At 41.8% G+C, this 16,678-nt stretch overlaps 1 protein-coding gene across 7 annotated transcripts in view; it reads right to left on the reverse strand.

Moving 5' to 3' along the window:
* Positions 1-16,678, reverse strand: part of PTPRF (protein tyrosine phosphatase receptor type F) — a 392,669-nt gene that overhangs the window by 199,880 nt on the left and 176,111 nt on the right. For all 7 annotated transcript variants that reach the window (XM_056355793.1, XM_056355795.1, XM_056355799.1 and 4 more), the window contains one exon: positions 1,306-1,451. In XM_056355793.1, coding sequence (XP_056211768.1) covers positions 1,306-1,451 — 146 coding nt within the window. The remainder of the gene's footprint in view (positions 1-1,305; positions 1,452-16,678) is intronic.

A 16,678-nucleotide genomic window follows, 5' to 3' on the forward strand; every position in this document is an offset into this window, starting at 1 on the left:
TTCTTTGAACAAACACTCTGTGTGAGAGGAAAGGAGCCACAGCTACTAATGACCTGACAGATGCTGAGACAAAAATGCTGTTCATTTGCTAACGATGGATAAGTTTTTTGTGTAATAACCCAGCATGTCTACATCAGATTTGTTTATTATTTTTTTCATTTAAACTTAATTCCAATTTTCTTCCAAATAAAGAGTATCCTAGTAATGAGGCAAAATTAATAGTTATTCAGCAAAAAAAGGTATTATTCACTATCTCATAACACAGTAAGAATGCCTCAACTATGTATCAAAACTGTGTGAATAAAGGTATGAAATTGCTCGTATAAATGCATATAATATGGCATAGCCCTTTGATCAGCCACAATAAGTACCAAGTTCATGAACTATAAAGGTTGTATCTACATACAAATTATAATGTTTCATTGGTTACTATACAACAAAACTTAACCTTTATTAGGGAAAAATAACAATGTAAAACAAGGTTAAAATTGATTACTTTAATCAAGGTTTTCCGCTCACATACAAAATCACGATTAAAATTGGTGACTTGAATCAAACCATTCTGGGCAGCAAAGTCATCTTGTGCTCCAGTCAGAAAAGCAAAAACATCAAAGACAGCGGATTAGAGGAAAGGCAGCAGAATTGTAGAAGGGTCACGTTTCCAAGGGCAGTTTTAGAGAAAAGAGCCCAACTCCAGAAAAAGAAAGTGGAGAAGAAGGTGGAGAAAGTCAGTGAAAATGTATCTGCTATTTAAAATACGAACCAAACTGGATGCTTTTTCAAAAGCATTTCTGATACCTGCTCTTCACTCCTACTTCCTCTCAGACTTCAGTTCATGGGGAAGTTAATTCACCCTTCAGGATGACTTCACCATTCACTTTCCAAGCGCCTTTCTGGGAGAGACGGCAGTAGCCATCACTTAGAAAGCCTTCCAACAATGTTTTGGCATCCCACTTTTGAATTCCCCTGTGGACAGCAGGCCAAGGAGGTGCCTTATCTATCAATTTTCACAATGAAACCAGAAAATTACTGCTAGATCAAACTCTTATCCACCATCCGGTTCGGTGTATGCCCCAGTCTCCCATCTGGAGAAGAATGTCCTATGGATGTGCTTCCAGTGCTCAAAGGACAACACTTGCTCTACAGGTTGCACTGCTGCAGGGAAGGAAACTTACTTTAAAGCTCTAGATTCTATATGGTAGTGATGCAGATATGCAGGGTTGCAATGATGACTATTGTGTAATTAAGACCTGCAAGCATTAGACTGATTAGAGATTTTTTTTTTTTTTTTTTTTTTGTAATTACCTCAAACCGCTGAGAACTGACTTTCTTCCCCTTCTTCATCCATGTGATACGAGGTTTGGGCTCTCCTGTTGCCTGACACACAAAAGAGGCCACTCCTCCAGAAATCCCAATCTGATCTTCGGGAGCTTTCATAAATGTTGGCTTGCCTGCAAAAATAACCAAATCACCCTCATGAGGACACAACATCAGATAAGCAAGGAATGTGTCATGTTAATCTAAATTCTAAGATAATTGGTGCTCCTACTACAAATCCAGGTTGAATGGCCTCAGCCACACAAATTCAGTGCAGACTGCAGCATGACAGGTAGAGTTTCTGCTTCAGTACCCTTTTTTCCCTGAAATTAATAAAGACCATCTGGCTTGTTGGTAAAAGAGGGCAATAGAGGGCTCCCCAAAGCCCCCTGGGCATTCATTCAGGTATATGACAATTTGGAACCATTTTTAATTTATTTTTTTTTTAAATAAATGGATTTTCTCAGGTTTTTAACATAGTCATAGCACTGGAAATTACAGAACAGCTGACACAACAAATCTATAAAATTTGCTATATATTGACATTAGTTTTCCTGAAAGCTGTTAAGACATTCATACAAATTAACAGATACAGTTTTAAGTACACAAATAACAACCTGTAATTCATTTTAAATGTTGACTGTTATAAAAAACCCTACAGTCTGTAAGTATCTGGAAACTTGCACAGGCTGGCCTATGCCTGGTAAGAAACTGATCACTAAAAGTGAAAGTCAGCAAAGAAACCAAAGTGACATTCAGGCCTGAAATACGTGGCAGAAATATTTTTAAAAAAAAAATATTAACATTTTAATAATCAGTAAGTTTCATGGAAATACAGTTGTGTCTTCTGGATTTACATGACAGACTCGCATGGATTAAAAAAGCATGAGGTTGAACATTTGTTTTTTATTTTGTACTCGCTGTATAAGAGAATTCTGCAACATGTGATCTGAAAATCATGTTGAAACACTGCTTTGTTCAAGTGAGAAATGTTTGATGATCTCTTATCCCTATAAAGCACCAAAACATTCAGCCCCACAGAGGGAGTCACCAGCGTCCACCCATGATGTCATTCAGCGCACAGGTCACACTAAGGCCACATTCCAAATACAATTCTGACTGACTACCTCAGGGAAGAACCTGACCTATAAATGTGGCAGAGACAGCTTCTGGGATGTAGAAAGGTGGAGAAACCTGTTCAACACCAAGCCGTTGAACCAACGTCCCCAGCAGATCCGGCAGTGGTTCCACACCTTCACGTTCTGGCCGTGCCCGCAAGTATGCCCTTGAGGGAGACAGGGACAACATCTGCAAGCTCAGGTGCTTTAAACACCAAGCTTTTGATGCACTGAGGGCTGTTTCCCCCACCTAGAAGGGATACATATTCAGTGACCCCAAAAGATGACAGTCTTCAAATACACTTTCCTAAAATATAAGAGATTAAAATGCTGAGGGGACGGCTGCACATTGCAGCTGAGCCGGTGTGGCAGCCTGCAGCTGCTGAAGAGGGCAGGGGACCTTGTTCTGCTCCTCATGGCCTCCCCTCCTCTCCCTGCCTCCAGACACCGGCACCCAAACCCCTACGAGCAGCTCCAGCGTCACCAGAGTCTCTGAGGAGCAGCTTTGGGCCCCTAACCCAGCAGAAAGCCACCTCTTCTTTTCTAAGCAGGGTAGGGAGCGCAGCAGCTCTGGGCAGGATCAGAGAGGGTGAGGGGGCACTGCAAGATGGCGTCCCTCCCTCAGCATCTGCAGGCTGGTATCCGCCACCTGAAGCTGCCGAGCGCAACTTCACCCCTCAACAACGATCTCTGAAGACTTTGCTAAAACAGTAGTAACTCCTCAGTCCCACTTCCACCTTCTGGTTTAGCCCACACTTACGCAGACCCTCACTGTCCCTTCAGCATGGCACAGCGTGACTCAACACAGACAGCAGCTCGACCCAGTGACATACTCCAGCTGCTGCTCCTGACAAAGCCCAGAGGCTGGGCTCTGCCCTATTCCAGTGTGGATCAGATCAGGGAGACCGCTGAGGGCCCAAGATGCTTCTCACTTCACACACACACACCCCCCACCCTTGTCCATACAGGGTGCTGAGGTGGGCTGCAGGAGGGTCTCTGTGTGGAGGGATCATGGCTGCCCTGTGCTGCTGGACACAGCCAGCTCCACACCGCAGGGCACAGCCAAGCCTGTCATGGCAGTGCCTCTGTGGTAACAGGTTTAAGAAGGGGCAAAACACCTCATGGCTGGGAGGAGTAAGGTAAAAAGTGTGAGAAACAGCCCTGTGAGCACCTAGGTCAGAGGGGGACGAGGAGCTCCAGGCACCCGGGCAGACTCCCCTGCAGCCCAGCGTGTGGCAGGTACTGCCCTGCAGCCCACAGCTGGGTGGGCATCTGCCAGCTGGCCACAGCCAACCCACCACAGCTGCAGGGTGAAGGACGAGGCCAGACCTGGTGGTGCGACATGCAGAAGCAACCACCTGCTGAGGAAACGCTTAGCAGAGAAGGGCTGGTGGCATGCCACTCCTGAGGCAGCAGGACAGCAGACCCTTTCAAAACCTGCAACATCAGGTGTTCAATGCAGACTGTGGTCATGTGCTGGGGAGCTGACCCACCGCTCACATGGACCGTGGGCACCAGGGGACACACCGACCCTGAGCCCAGGTGATCTGGGGGTCACTACGGCGCAGGCCTGGACCTCTACTACTGCTGCTTGCTCAGCTTTATTTCTGAAAGGCCTTCACAAACAGTGGATCCACCAAGGTCAGCTCTGTCCCCACAGAGGTGGATACACGTGCTCTTGTCTTCAAAAAGCTTCTGTGAAGGAATATGAGACCTGAACTGACCACAGGAATTCATCACACTCAGGTGTACTGAACATTGCCATCCTTGGCGAAGGGAGCCCCAGGACTGCACAAAGAAAATAGCTCAAAACTCAGAAGATGCCTTTTAAGACATCATGGCTGCTGTCTGCAGTCTTTGGCACATTGTCCTGACATGAACAGCAAGCAATTATTAAGTGTGCTTGCTTAACTGATGCTGATTTCACATATTTACTCATCTATAATCATGTCTATTTCTACTTAGTTTGTATTTACATATATCTGTGTTTATTCACCTCTCATCTATTCCAGTGAAATGTTAATTTACTGCTCAGGCTGCTAGTGATTGCAGTGTGATTGACTGCTTTGCTATGCAGTGTGCTGAGCTGAAGTCTTGTATTGCATTTCAGCAGCTGATTTGTTTTTTTTTTATTTTCTGTTATTTACTCTATGATCTTAGTAAAATAGTGTACATTTTTCAAATGACAAATACAGCAGAATCCAAAGACTTCTGTCCTTGAAGAACACAATGCAATTATATCTCTCACTGTACACCTACTCCCCAGCTCGTACACTGAGGACTTATTTTACTTTTGTACATTTAAAAGAAAAAAATCAATACTATTAAAAACTAGAACAAAAGGAAACCGAATGCTCACCTGCAGTAAAACCTAAAAAACCTGCTGCTTTCTTCAGCTTGAATTTACACAGTTGTAATGAATCTTTTCCCCCTGCACATTTAATTGAGCAACACTGATTTCTAGAAACTATCTAAATCCACCGAGACTGGTCACAAAAGTATACCTGTATATAAATCAAATTTTCACACAGTCTGGGAAAGGATATTTCTATAAAGCCATTTTAAACATTTGTATGCCCTGAAGTTTTGAAATGGAAGGAAAGTACTAATTAAGTAAACCTAAAATCCTGAGTCCAGGCCCCAGGACAATTGAGCTGGACATAGGCATACACATTTTTATACTGATCGGTAACTGTTACCACAAATCCCAAAACTTATCTCAGTGAGAGCTAACAGAAGCGTGACAGATCATCCACAAAAATGATGTCTGTGGAAAATGCATGTTAAGTGGACTAGACTACCTCCACACCTCTCCTCCAACCAACATCTCTTTAACTACTGCCCAGAGGAAGCTGCTGTGGGACACATCACTAGCTACCTCCAAAGGGCAGTAGCAACCACCAGGGATAGGGCCAGACAGAAGCATGTCTTTTTTAACTTGTTTTGAGTATTTGCATTCTTAGGGTAGCCCTAGAAACACAACCAGAAAAAAACCCCCAATGTATCCAAAATACAGCATTTAATCAGTAACCTAGTTGTTGTCTTTCCTGTCATCTTAAATTCAATATGACCAGAGTCTCCACAGAAGACTACGGACATGCCAAGTTTTAAGGTAACTGTTGTTCAAACAAGCTACAAATAAACAAAAGGAACTGAAATGTATTTTACAGTGTCTTTTTCCTGACCTAAGGACCAGGCAAAGCTGAAGATTTTTTTATTGGAAGTTTAAAAAAGGAAAAAGAAGACTGATCGTATTGCAAAGACATATCTGTAAAATATCACCCGAGCAAGTGTTGGGTGACAGCAGGGAGAGATGCCAGATGGCTGGGTGCCCATCACACCCACCTTCGCTTACTCCATCATGTGGAGTAACAACTCCAGACTGGTGTATTTCTCATTTGATAACACCAAGTCCAAACATCTCCAGTCTCTCTCTCTCGCGCCTCTGCTCAGTGTCAGATCCCTGGAGCATGTTCAGTCCTCACACTCTAAACTAATTCTTGCTCCTCACTTCATAAGCAAGTTCCCACTACACAGAGAATGGAACTTAATGCTATCATCATTTCTATTCACTCGTAAGCTTCAGGCAGGAGAATGGGAAAACTTTCACCTTCTTGGCTGAAATTTTCCCTGTTTGGTCTTTGCTCAAAACCTAAATTATTCTAGAGAGCTTATGGGAACAACACAGTTCTGGGGAGGAAGACTGTGAAAAATAAGAGTATTTTCTTACAAGAGAGAGAAACAAGCTTTATCTTATTTGGCTGGGAGCTGAAAGAAAACCAACTGGCTCAGACAGGCTCACCATTCAGAAACCTTTTTTAAACAAAAAATTCGAGAAGAAAAGGACTTTCCTTTCACAGTTGATAGTGCTGAAAAAGTCACTTGCTGAGCAAGCACGGATTCTTGGATAATCCTATAAAGTGAATCACAAGGAGGGCCTCATGGTGTGGAAGAGATGCTAGCAGAGATTTGTCTGCTTCACTATGCTGGAAAACATCAGCAAAGTCATGCAGAGTCCTGGGCTCAGCCTAGGGTGTGTGACGCTTTTAAAAGAAATGCTCCCCTGAATTACATTTTAAGAGGTCCCCAAGAACATGGGTACAGAAAGCCAGAGAGAAGTACAAGCAGAAAAGTTAGGTAGGCTCTAATCAGTAAGGCTGTGGTCTGCCCTCCCCAGCAAAAGCAAGCGTGATGGGCTGGGAGAGGAACCTGAAGCCCTCAAAGGCAGAATTCTCTGGTTTGCTGGAAAGCCAGTGACACAGCCTTCCTGCAGGACAACTCAGAGTGACAGCCAGCCAGCCAACCATGAACATGCATCTCTCTCACCCATACTTTTTTATATATAAAATTGCTGTTCCTCTCTGCTATTCTAGACAATTTGCTTGTTGTGAAACAATTGTTATAAATCAGAAAAGCATCTCGGTAGCTATTTTAAAATTTGCCCTATCAAACATTTGTAGCAGAGCAGTAACATTACAGTTCTCCTTTTCAGGTTTTCCTTTCTCCCTGCTTTCAGAGCGACTTCATCACATGTGTTGTTTTTAGGCTGTGCAGCTTCTTAGTGAACCCAAAGGACCTTTCCACAGAGAAAAGTCTCTTTTGCCAGATTTCATTCAAGGCAGAAGTACAGAGGTGTAGCTTCCCTCTATCTTGGCAAGGTGTCTTTTATGTGAACCATGGCCTTTGAGAAATAACGTATGATCTGCTTTACCTGACTTGAATACCAGCCAGAGCCTTGAAAAATGATGCTGGGTCATGTATATTTAGCACAGAACCTTGTATTTTGCTACACGTTAAACACACAGCAGTTACGTAAAATATGCTTTCTTGCAATCTTCTGAAGAGCCAAAAATTTCAAGTGGCTGAAACATAATATATGCCAACATAAATATGCTTCATATACCCAAATATTAACTTGTTTTATTTCAAAGACCCATCATCATTAGATGGTTTCTTAAAATAAAGGGGAAAATTAAATTGAATCCTGATGCTTTTACAGTATTTAGCACCCACATCAAATATACCTCATCCAAAAATTCTAATTCAGAAACTGGCAATCATACTGCTCCTCCTGTTCTTGTGGATGCTATTTTTCCAAAGAGTTGCACACAGGTTTTGAGAAAAATGAATTATTAAACACATGTCTGCAATTAAGTGTTCTATGAACACTCACCTGCTGCGAGAGATTTTAAAGAAAAATATCTTTGTCCTCATGCTACAAGTGCCCACTGTTCTAAACAGAAGAGCAGCCAAAAATAAGACCAGGATTGTAGGAGAGGGGAAGCTTGTATTTTTAACTGAAAACTTTCATGACTTGGGCTAAATTAAGATTGAAAGTAATCTTTTGTGAAGGAAAAAAATTACAGTTGTGATATGAGATGAACTAGGTAAGCACATATAATAGGCATAGATGGGTGCCTTATTTAGGTGCCTGGGCTAAATGCATTAAAAGAAGTTATTGACACAAGCATAAAAAGATCATAATGGGAATAACTCTCGATCCTGGAAATTGTGAAATTCAGGTTTAAATCCCTGCCTTTAACCTTCCCGCCAGATATGCCAAGGCACAACTGTGCCTCAGCTTCCACTGCAAAACTTGCCTGCTGTTCTCACATGGCTGCTGTCAGGACGAATACGTAGAAAATGATGATGTGGCTCCGTTGTTATAATACTGGGAAGAAACCAAGAATGACACAGACTTTCTCATGTTCACGACTGACTTTGAAGTGGAAATAAAGTGGTCTAGAAGACAGAGGTGCCCCATTCATATATATATACAGCAAGGGTATTTCTCTTTTTCCATTTCCTTTATGATCTTGGATGATTGATAACCGTGCATGGATGGATGCCTGCTGTAAAGATACTCTGGTGAAACCTACTCTATGATTTTTCTCCAAAGCATCTACTGCAGGGCAGGAGGCAAGCCTGTGGGTTCTCCAACTATCCTTATGTTTAATATCCTTATGTTTTCTTTCCAATATACCCACCATCGTTTAAATGTGGTTCCTGTCCCTTTGTGATTACTAAAAATATTGTTTGGCAAAATACAATTTTTTGTATTTAATTCCTGCACTTTTAATTCCTGTATAATTTACAAGTAGGAAGAGCCTGTTTGAGCTTCATAATACCATTTTTTAACAGCAGCTTACTAAAGCATCAGTAGATCTTGGTGATCACAATGCTAATTTATTCCTTATTTCTCCTATTTCAGTTTTATTTCGCTAAGATGACAGCACTTTATAAATGAAACTTTTGTCCTTTATTGCCTGGTGGAAGGTACTTATTAAATAAATGCAAATATATGTAGTGGGGTGTTGCATGCTCAAGTACGTACACAATTTTCTTTTTATCCAGTGAATGGATCATAACCCTTTCTCCATCCACTTCAAAAACCACTTAACTGCATCCCAATCACAGAAAGTGGCATTCCAAATTCAACACATTCCTCAGATCACTCTGAATTACAGGTTACCCAATGTTACCTGCGCATCTTCCTCTCTTGTTTTATCATCTTAGTGTTATTAGCTTTTAATGCTTAAGAGATTCCCAACAGCTAGGAGAAATGACTCTGCTATTTCAATCCAATTTTAGTGGTTGAGTTTTCCAGCTTCATGTGTGGTTGTCCGTGATAATCAAATCTACAAACATTATCTCTAAACAAGCTGCATTTCTCCTCACCTTCATCTCCTCCCTTCCATAAAGTTACTCATAGATACCTTTTGAGTTCCTACAAAATGAAATCAAGTGAATGATTAATACACAAAACTCTAAGTATATCTCCTAACATGTTTGATGACCTCTGTAACTTTCAGTAGAAAAATTACATTACAAAAATAATAAAAGCAGTCATCCAGCAGAGGCTTCACTTTTCTCTAAACACTAGCAGGAAATACAGTGAACTAAGATGCAAGGTACTCATTTCAGCAGGTGAGACCCACTGTGCTTTGTTTATCTGTATTAAGTTTAATTGAGGAGATTGCAAGGGTACATGTCAGGTCAAATGTTTAATTTTATAGGTATTTGTAATGATTTAAGCGCAGAAACTCTTATAATCTTTGATTCTTGCTTCTTCACTGCCTCAGCAAAAGAGGGGTTTTTTAGTTTTATAGAAACTGCTTACAGTTTCTATAGGGTCTTTCCTTACAATAAACCCAACCTAAAGGCAAAGCCTTGGATGTGGCTGAGGTGCCTCTGGGACATGAGAACCAAATATGGGGACCTTCACACCTAGGCTGGCATTTTCAAGCCCTCTTTTCCCTTTTGCTAACAGCAGATTTATACTTATTAAATCTGACACAAAACACTGAACTGTCTTTAAGGCAAAACTGAGTATTTCAAAATTTCTTCTTAAAAAAACCAACACCTTAAAACCTCGTGTGTCCTGTGTGCTTCTGGTCAGTGTCTGGATGTTACATATAAACCAACCCTTCACCAGTTGAAACTGGGTGACTGCTGTTAAAATGCTGACATTTGGATAAACCCGTTTATTCCACAGAAATATGGGTTAAAAGCCATTAAGTCACTGAAGTGTTAAGGCCACGATTACTAGATATTAATAAACTACAGCAAAAGCCTGTCATCATACTATTGCACTTCAGTAAATTTCTAATTCTGCCTCTTCATGAATCATGGGAGTTGCTGAAAGAGTTTAAACACCTAAAATTAACTGACATGATACTGAAACAGAATTGTCTCCGGCAACCATCACACAAGTATGCTGTGCAAGTCACTCAGCAGCGCTCAACATTCTGGGTGCTGATTTATTTTTTGAGAGAGTTTTAGGCAGGCAACTTAGACCTTAATGCAATGGGGAGGTGGTTTCTCTTCATATCATATCTGCAGGGTGCCCACAGATTTTTGCGCACAGGGTGGCAAATTTTCTTCATTATTTTTGAAGGCTGTTGTAATTGCAATGTCTTTCTCAAAGTGCCTGGCTGGCTATCAGTGTGAGCTGCTTTACATCTCAGTAAAAAAAATCCCTAGCTCTGGCTAATCCCTGTGCTGTGATTGACTCTTGTCCATGGATTTTTTTTAAGTTTTTTGTGTGCCAAGAAGGGGGGGGGGGGGGGGGGGAGGGGAATAAATCAGTCTCCCTACTATGACACCATTCTTACAATTGCTTCCAATAAATGAAACAACACATAACTGGAAAAAGAAAAATATGCCAAGAAGCACAAAGCAGTCCTGCACACAACTGAAGAATACTGATTAAAACAAAGCAGAAAAACAGCCCAGAGAAACATCCTTCTGGAACCTGAGGTCATCTTCATTTCCCCTCCTCTGCTTTTACGTTTCCCTAGAGCACCTGCAGCCTGTATGTGCAGCTTGCCACATATCTTGGGGAAAAGCCAGATGCCTATGTACGGGTTTAGCTTTTGATTCTAACTCCCCAGCATTTATACCAAGTATTATACCGAGTAGAAAAACAAGGGAGAGCAGAGAAGCACTGCTCTAACTGCAGACCTTCCAGCAGCCTCACAGAATGGGTTTCTGCTTTGCTTTAATTTAAAATTGAAACCTGAAGTCAAATTTCCACCTGGTAATAGCTTAAAGGCACTTCCAATTAACTTGGTAATACACACTTTCTGAGTTAATAAATTTTTCAGCCTCTGTGTTTAATACAATTAAACGTTTGGGCCTTTGGCCTTAGACCTTATTTAGCTTGAGAAAGGATTGCAGGGAGACTGCCTCCAATTATCACCATTTACACAACATTCACTTAAGGGCTTTCAAATGCATACATACAGAACACTCATTTAATCATACACAAAATTCAGCACCTGAATTCAGGTCTCCTCTCTCTTGCACAGAATAGATACAATGGACAAGAGGATAATAATGTCAGCTACTGGGCTCTGAAATCAGTCATTACAACGCCGCCTGAAGCGGTACCCAACAGCTGTGCCTGCTCCTAGGAATGAACTTTTTCTTCCAAATCTGCATGTTATTTGCAAATTTATTCAAAACTTCAAAGTTAATAAAGTGTACTGCATAGTGTAAAGAACCCGTTAAGATATGCAGGACCAGGAAACAAAGACAGAACTGAAATCTTTTGCTTGAAAAAACATGAAAATTAATTTTGCCAGCATGCCTACCACATTAAACACCATATTCTTTTACACAAAAGGATTAAAAGGTTTTAATCCCTCTTTGCAAGCAGCTAGTTCTTGATTCAGCAGTTCAAAAGGCTTTGCCAAGCTCAGGTTTTTCCCCTGCTTTTAAGAATTAAAAGTGAGCGTAAACCTTATTTTGTAAACAGAGAACATACTACAATGATTTTAATAGAATTGGGAACCAGAGTAAGCAACCTCTTCAGAATATCAGTTACTAAAGCAAAGGCATCCTGGGCTCTCAGGAACGGACCTGCATTTCATTTTAATGCCACTGTATGTTGTTCTGTCCTCCTCCTTGTAATGAGCCAAATTTCTGCCTCATCTATGTGGTAAGGAGGAAAACCTTCCGCTTAATGATAATGAGTGCACTCTGGCATTTCTGTTACACTACACCAGTGATTTCTTTTTCCTATTTGTTATCAACTGTTTCATCATGCAGCATCTGTAGTACAGTCTGCAGAAACCCAAGAAATATAATTTCCAAATTTAAATGTTTACCAGAGTGTAAAAAAATTCAGCAGGTAGCTAGGCACCCAAGCAAAATACTCTCAGGTGTAACAAAATAAAAAAAGAAAAAAAAAAAAGGGGTGTGTGTGTGTGTGTGTGTATTTTTTTTGCCCATTCTTCCTTGAAATTCCCCAAGAAACAAGAATATTTCCCTATTAAAAGGCTTCCTCTAAGTCAGACTCCTCAGTAAGTCTGCATAGAGAGGTTCAACGCTTCTGGGAGACACCAGGCAGCTTTTTTTCCCAGTAACGATGTATTTTAGCAGTGGTTAAATTAAGCATAGCTCAAAAGCCATTTGAGCAATTTCTATGCCAGGGCTACCACCTCTGCCTGGAAGCGGGACTGCACTGGCAGGAGGCTGCTGAGCAATTCCAGTCCTCCAGAGCATAAATACAAGAACCAAAAGGAAACGCCAAGGCCACACTGCACAGTGCCCAGCTGCATGCTGACCTTGGTGCAATCAGTGGTGAAGCCAGGGAAGCTCCAGGAGCTGCTGCCTCTGGTCCCTGAACTGTCCCCAAGTTTTCCCAAAATGGCTCTGTATGTATGTGGAAAACAGCTGACTGTCCAATGTGAATATTGGGTGCCTGAACCCCACAGTAAAGAGAACAAATGACACCTGCCAAAGGTTTGCAGTTCTACACTTGCTGCAGCCCAGCCCTGCTCCATGCACAGAGCAGGACAGGCACTTGATCCCAGGAGGTGCCCATTCCCTCACCCAGGGCTTTCCGGTTCAGCAAGGGCTGACTTCTAGAAAGGCATCAAAATTAATCATCTTCATGGTTGATGCATTCTTGATTTAATTTTTCTAGCATACACTCCTTGCTGTGTTATGAATGTAACAGATAAAATGAAAAACTTTTTTCACTTTAATAACTTTCCTCTGAAGATGAGGTCAGCCTCTTGTTTCCAAATAGCACTCCCTACCTCTCCCCAGCTATCACATATTATCCCAAATGTGATTTCTTTGTGGCCTTTTACCTGCACCAACTTTTATTTCATTTCACCTGATTATGCAAAGATTGTAGAAAATGCAGAAAGCTGTGATCTCCATGGAGAAGTTACTATTTGCCACACAAAGTGAAAAGTTTGGCCACCAAGTCTACCCTGAAGCCCAGACTATAATGTACTGGGACCATGAGATGCTGAATTTGAATTTCCGGAGCTGGCCTGGCACTTGTGTACAGGCTGGAGTATGCGCTGAAGAGGAAAGGCTGCATGCGGGACCAGGGAGCCACCCCTGAGGGTGCTTTGTGCATGGGGCTCTGAAGGGAAGTCTTTCTTCTATCTCATGAATTATCACTTTCTTCAGTGCCTCTGACAACATCTGTGTCTCTGGGAAAAGGGAAGACCAGTGAACATCACCGTTGCAGTAGGTATCTTGGCAAGACAGCACATATATTCCACCAAGGAGGTGGCATTTGAGACACTGTATTTTATCCTCACAAAGCTGCTACCCAGAAACAAACTTCCCTCATTAAAAGCACCGAAAGTATAACCCACACTGGTTTAGGAGGACATGTTCCTCGCTCACCATGGAACTCTGCTGTGGGTCACAGACCCTACTGTGACACCAGCTTCTGCAGTACCTGGTGGAACAGGAGCAAACCAAAATCCAACACAAAGTGGCAGCTGGGAGCTACAGCACGCGACTAAAACCAAAGGAAGAGGTTGACATGGCCTTTCAGGCTGGGTACCCTTCAGCAGCTGCCTTCCCCTTGAAGACCTTGCTGCTCAGCTCACACGCAAGAGTCATGAGCCACAGGGGCTGGCAAAGTACCTAGAGAGTCATGTTTACCAAACTGGCATTAAGCAGAAGCTCAGTACAAAGACTGGAAATATCTATGAACAATGAAAAGCATCTAGTAGCTCCTGTAATTATTTTTTTTTTATTTTCTCATGCATCTTAACTCAAATATGTTCTTTATATTTTAGCCATGACCTACTCACAAGTAGTTCTGGATTGTCTCCCAACCCAGACCTCCAGCATCTTTTTCCATGTTTCTCCTCATGTCAGCAGCAAGTCCCAGTTTCATGACAGATTCACATGATCACAGAGGGTAGCCAGGAATTGTGAGTGGCTGCTCCACTGTTGACTCCTTGCCATACGTTCACCAGGATAAGCCCGTCGGGGGAGAACCCAGAACTGTTGATACCAGTCCTCACGCTGACTTTTGCAGCCTGGGAAGATGTTTATCCCCAAATCAGAGCTCACCAATACATAGAAGGCTGCAGGTGCCACAAGAGAGCAGTAAACAAGTATGCCGCTTACAGAGATTTGCCGTACTTAGTTTTTACCTGCATCACTTACTTTCACTCTCACTGCTAGACAAAACTATCACATGCTACAACCTTAAGGGACATGCATACAGATGTCAAACCTGCAAGGTTCAGCTTGCTTTTAAGCTCTTTGTGGAGACTACACAGGATATATTTATAATAGAAAACAGATCTGTCTTTCAGAGAGCTGTGTCTAAGTCTCCCTCACCCATCCCCATGCTGTCGACCGAGTCCCAAGGTTCCCAGCTTCACACTTGATTTGCTGAACTAAAATCCATACCAGCAGAAAGGATGACGAGTTACCCCAGTGCAAGTAACCGTGCTTCTCAGGTTCTACATTCGCGAGAAAGAAGGCACTGTTCCCACCTTGGGGATCTGACATCCCAGTATATTTCATGAAGGACATAGACATACACCAAGGCGAAGCACAAATCTGTATGTGAATCTGAAGCTTGAAAGAACGGCAGCCTTCCTTACCTACTGCAAGTCAGCTCATTGCTAAATTGTAATGCAGCCTAGGAAGAACAGGATGAGACAAAAGAATCTGTCCAATTATGCCTGCCTCAAGTGAATTTTATTAGTCGCTCAGCTCTACTAAAGGTGAGGATAGCATATCTGTATATACACAAATGGATCTTGCTTAAGAATTACCCATGCAGGAATAATCCCCTGCCTATCAGGGGCCTTTGATTTTCATGTTATGTTTTAAAGACTGACTTGAAGGTAGGTGCCTGTCAACTCCACTTGCGTTCTCCAAGAATAAATGTTTATCAAAGGGGTGTCTGCCATTTGCTGAGTTGGAATTAGTTACACCAACAGGGTACCAAACGGGTCACTCCTGTCAAATTATCAAAAAGGAATCTGAAATAGAAACACTAAGCAGCAGGAACTGAACACGGAAGTCTGTCAGAGCAAGCGTGACATGGGACAGCCAAAACACACAGGCTCAGAGGGCTGGAAGGGGCTCTCAAGTAGAGTCCTGTCCCTCAGCCTTGAAAGGGCTACACTGTGCAACCTCTTCTGTAAATGGATCACACACCATCTTAAAATAGGTTTGAGTTTCAGCCACACTTCTCTTACTGGAAGACTTCCAAAATAATGGTCACGGAAACATCAGCAGGAAAACACACTGTGGTTTTTTTTAAAGTTATTTGTTGTCAGTTATACCCATTTGTTTGTATGTTAACATGACCCTTTAGCTGGAAAGGGTTCCGGTCAATCTCTGTTGCTTTTCTCTCTTTCCCCCAATGTATACCTCAGATCATTTTTACCCCCTTCTTAGTAACAGCAAAATGTTTTCTGTCTGATAGAACCCCTGTGAGACATCACAGATTAAATATGTCTTTAAAAAAAAAAAAAAGTAAAAAATATTCCATGTTGATTCTTACAAGGTTTCTTTGAATTCTGCTTCATACTCCCTTCTGGTAGAATCCATAATACTTTATCACCATCATCTGATTGTAAACCAAGAAAAAGCATACATTTGTGTTTGGGCATCTTGAGATTACCATTCATCACCTTATCTTCTCTCCTTCCCCCTCCTCCCCCTTTTCTTTTAAACTTATGCAGCTTTTAATAATTTTTCTATATAAACTGAACCAAGAAACCATTCAGTCAGTTTAATTTATAAGATCACACCTACAATGTCCGCATAACCATTTCCAAGTTTCAAGAAAACTTGCAGTTCTGTTGATCACATGCAGAAAGTGTTTATTAACAAGACTACTAAGAAACCTGCACTTGCCCTTTCCTTCACAAGTGCGTGTCCAGATCTCCACTTTAACCATGGTTATGTAATGAAGACAAGTTTATTTGTTACTAGACAGAAGCCTCAAAGGCATGTTTATTGTGCAAATTAGGAACTATATTGCAGAGTTATACAAAATATGCAATTCAGCTGCTGTTGTAAAATAACCTCAGATAATTAAAAGTGAGATAAAGGTAGAAAAGCAGAAGATGAAACATCATCTGGGAGAACAAGCCCACCAGCACAAGAGCAGCTGCCCACATTTTCAGTGCTTAGACCGTAAAAACAAGGCTGACGATATGATTTGCAAAGTGCTGAAATCACCCAACAGCACCAGTCATAATCTGAGATGCATGTTTCCTTCAGCCAAGCGTTTTCCCACTATTACTGGTGATAAAGCTGGCATATGAATTAAAGGTTTGAGAAAGGATGATGACAGTGTGGCAATTAATAACACATTAATTTAAAACTTCCAACTGTCTTGGCATTGTGAAGCCATCACACTGCCACATCCTGGAGAGAAGTGACACACCGGTCCACCACCACAAGGCAATACAGCCTCCTATTCCAGGTGACTGCATCTTAAAAGCTAAAGC

The sequence above is a fragment of the Falco biarmicus genome, chromosome 11 (assembly GCF_023638135.1).
Source record: "Falco biarmicus isolate bFalBia1 chromosome 11, bFalBia1.pri, whole genome shotgun sequence".
Classification (NCBI taxonomy): Eukaryota; Metazoa; Chordata; class Aves; order Falconiformes; family Falconidae; genus Falco; species Falco biarmicus.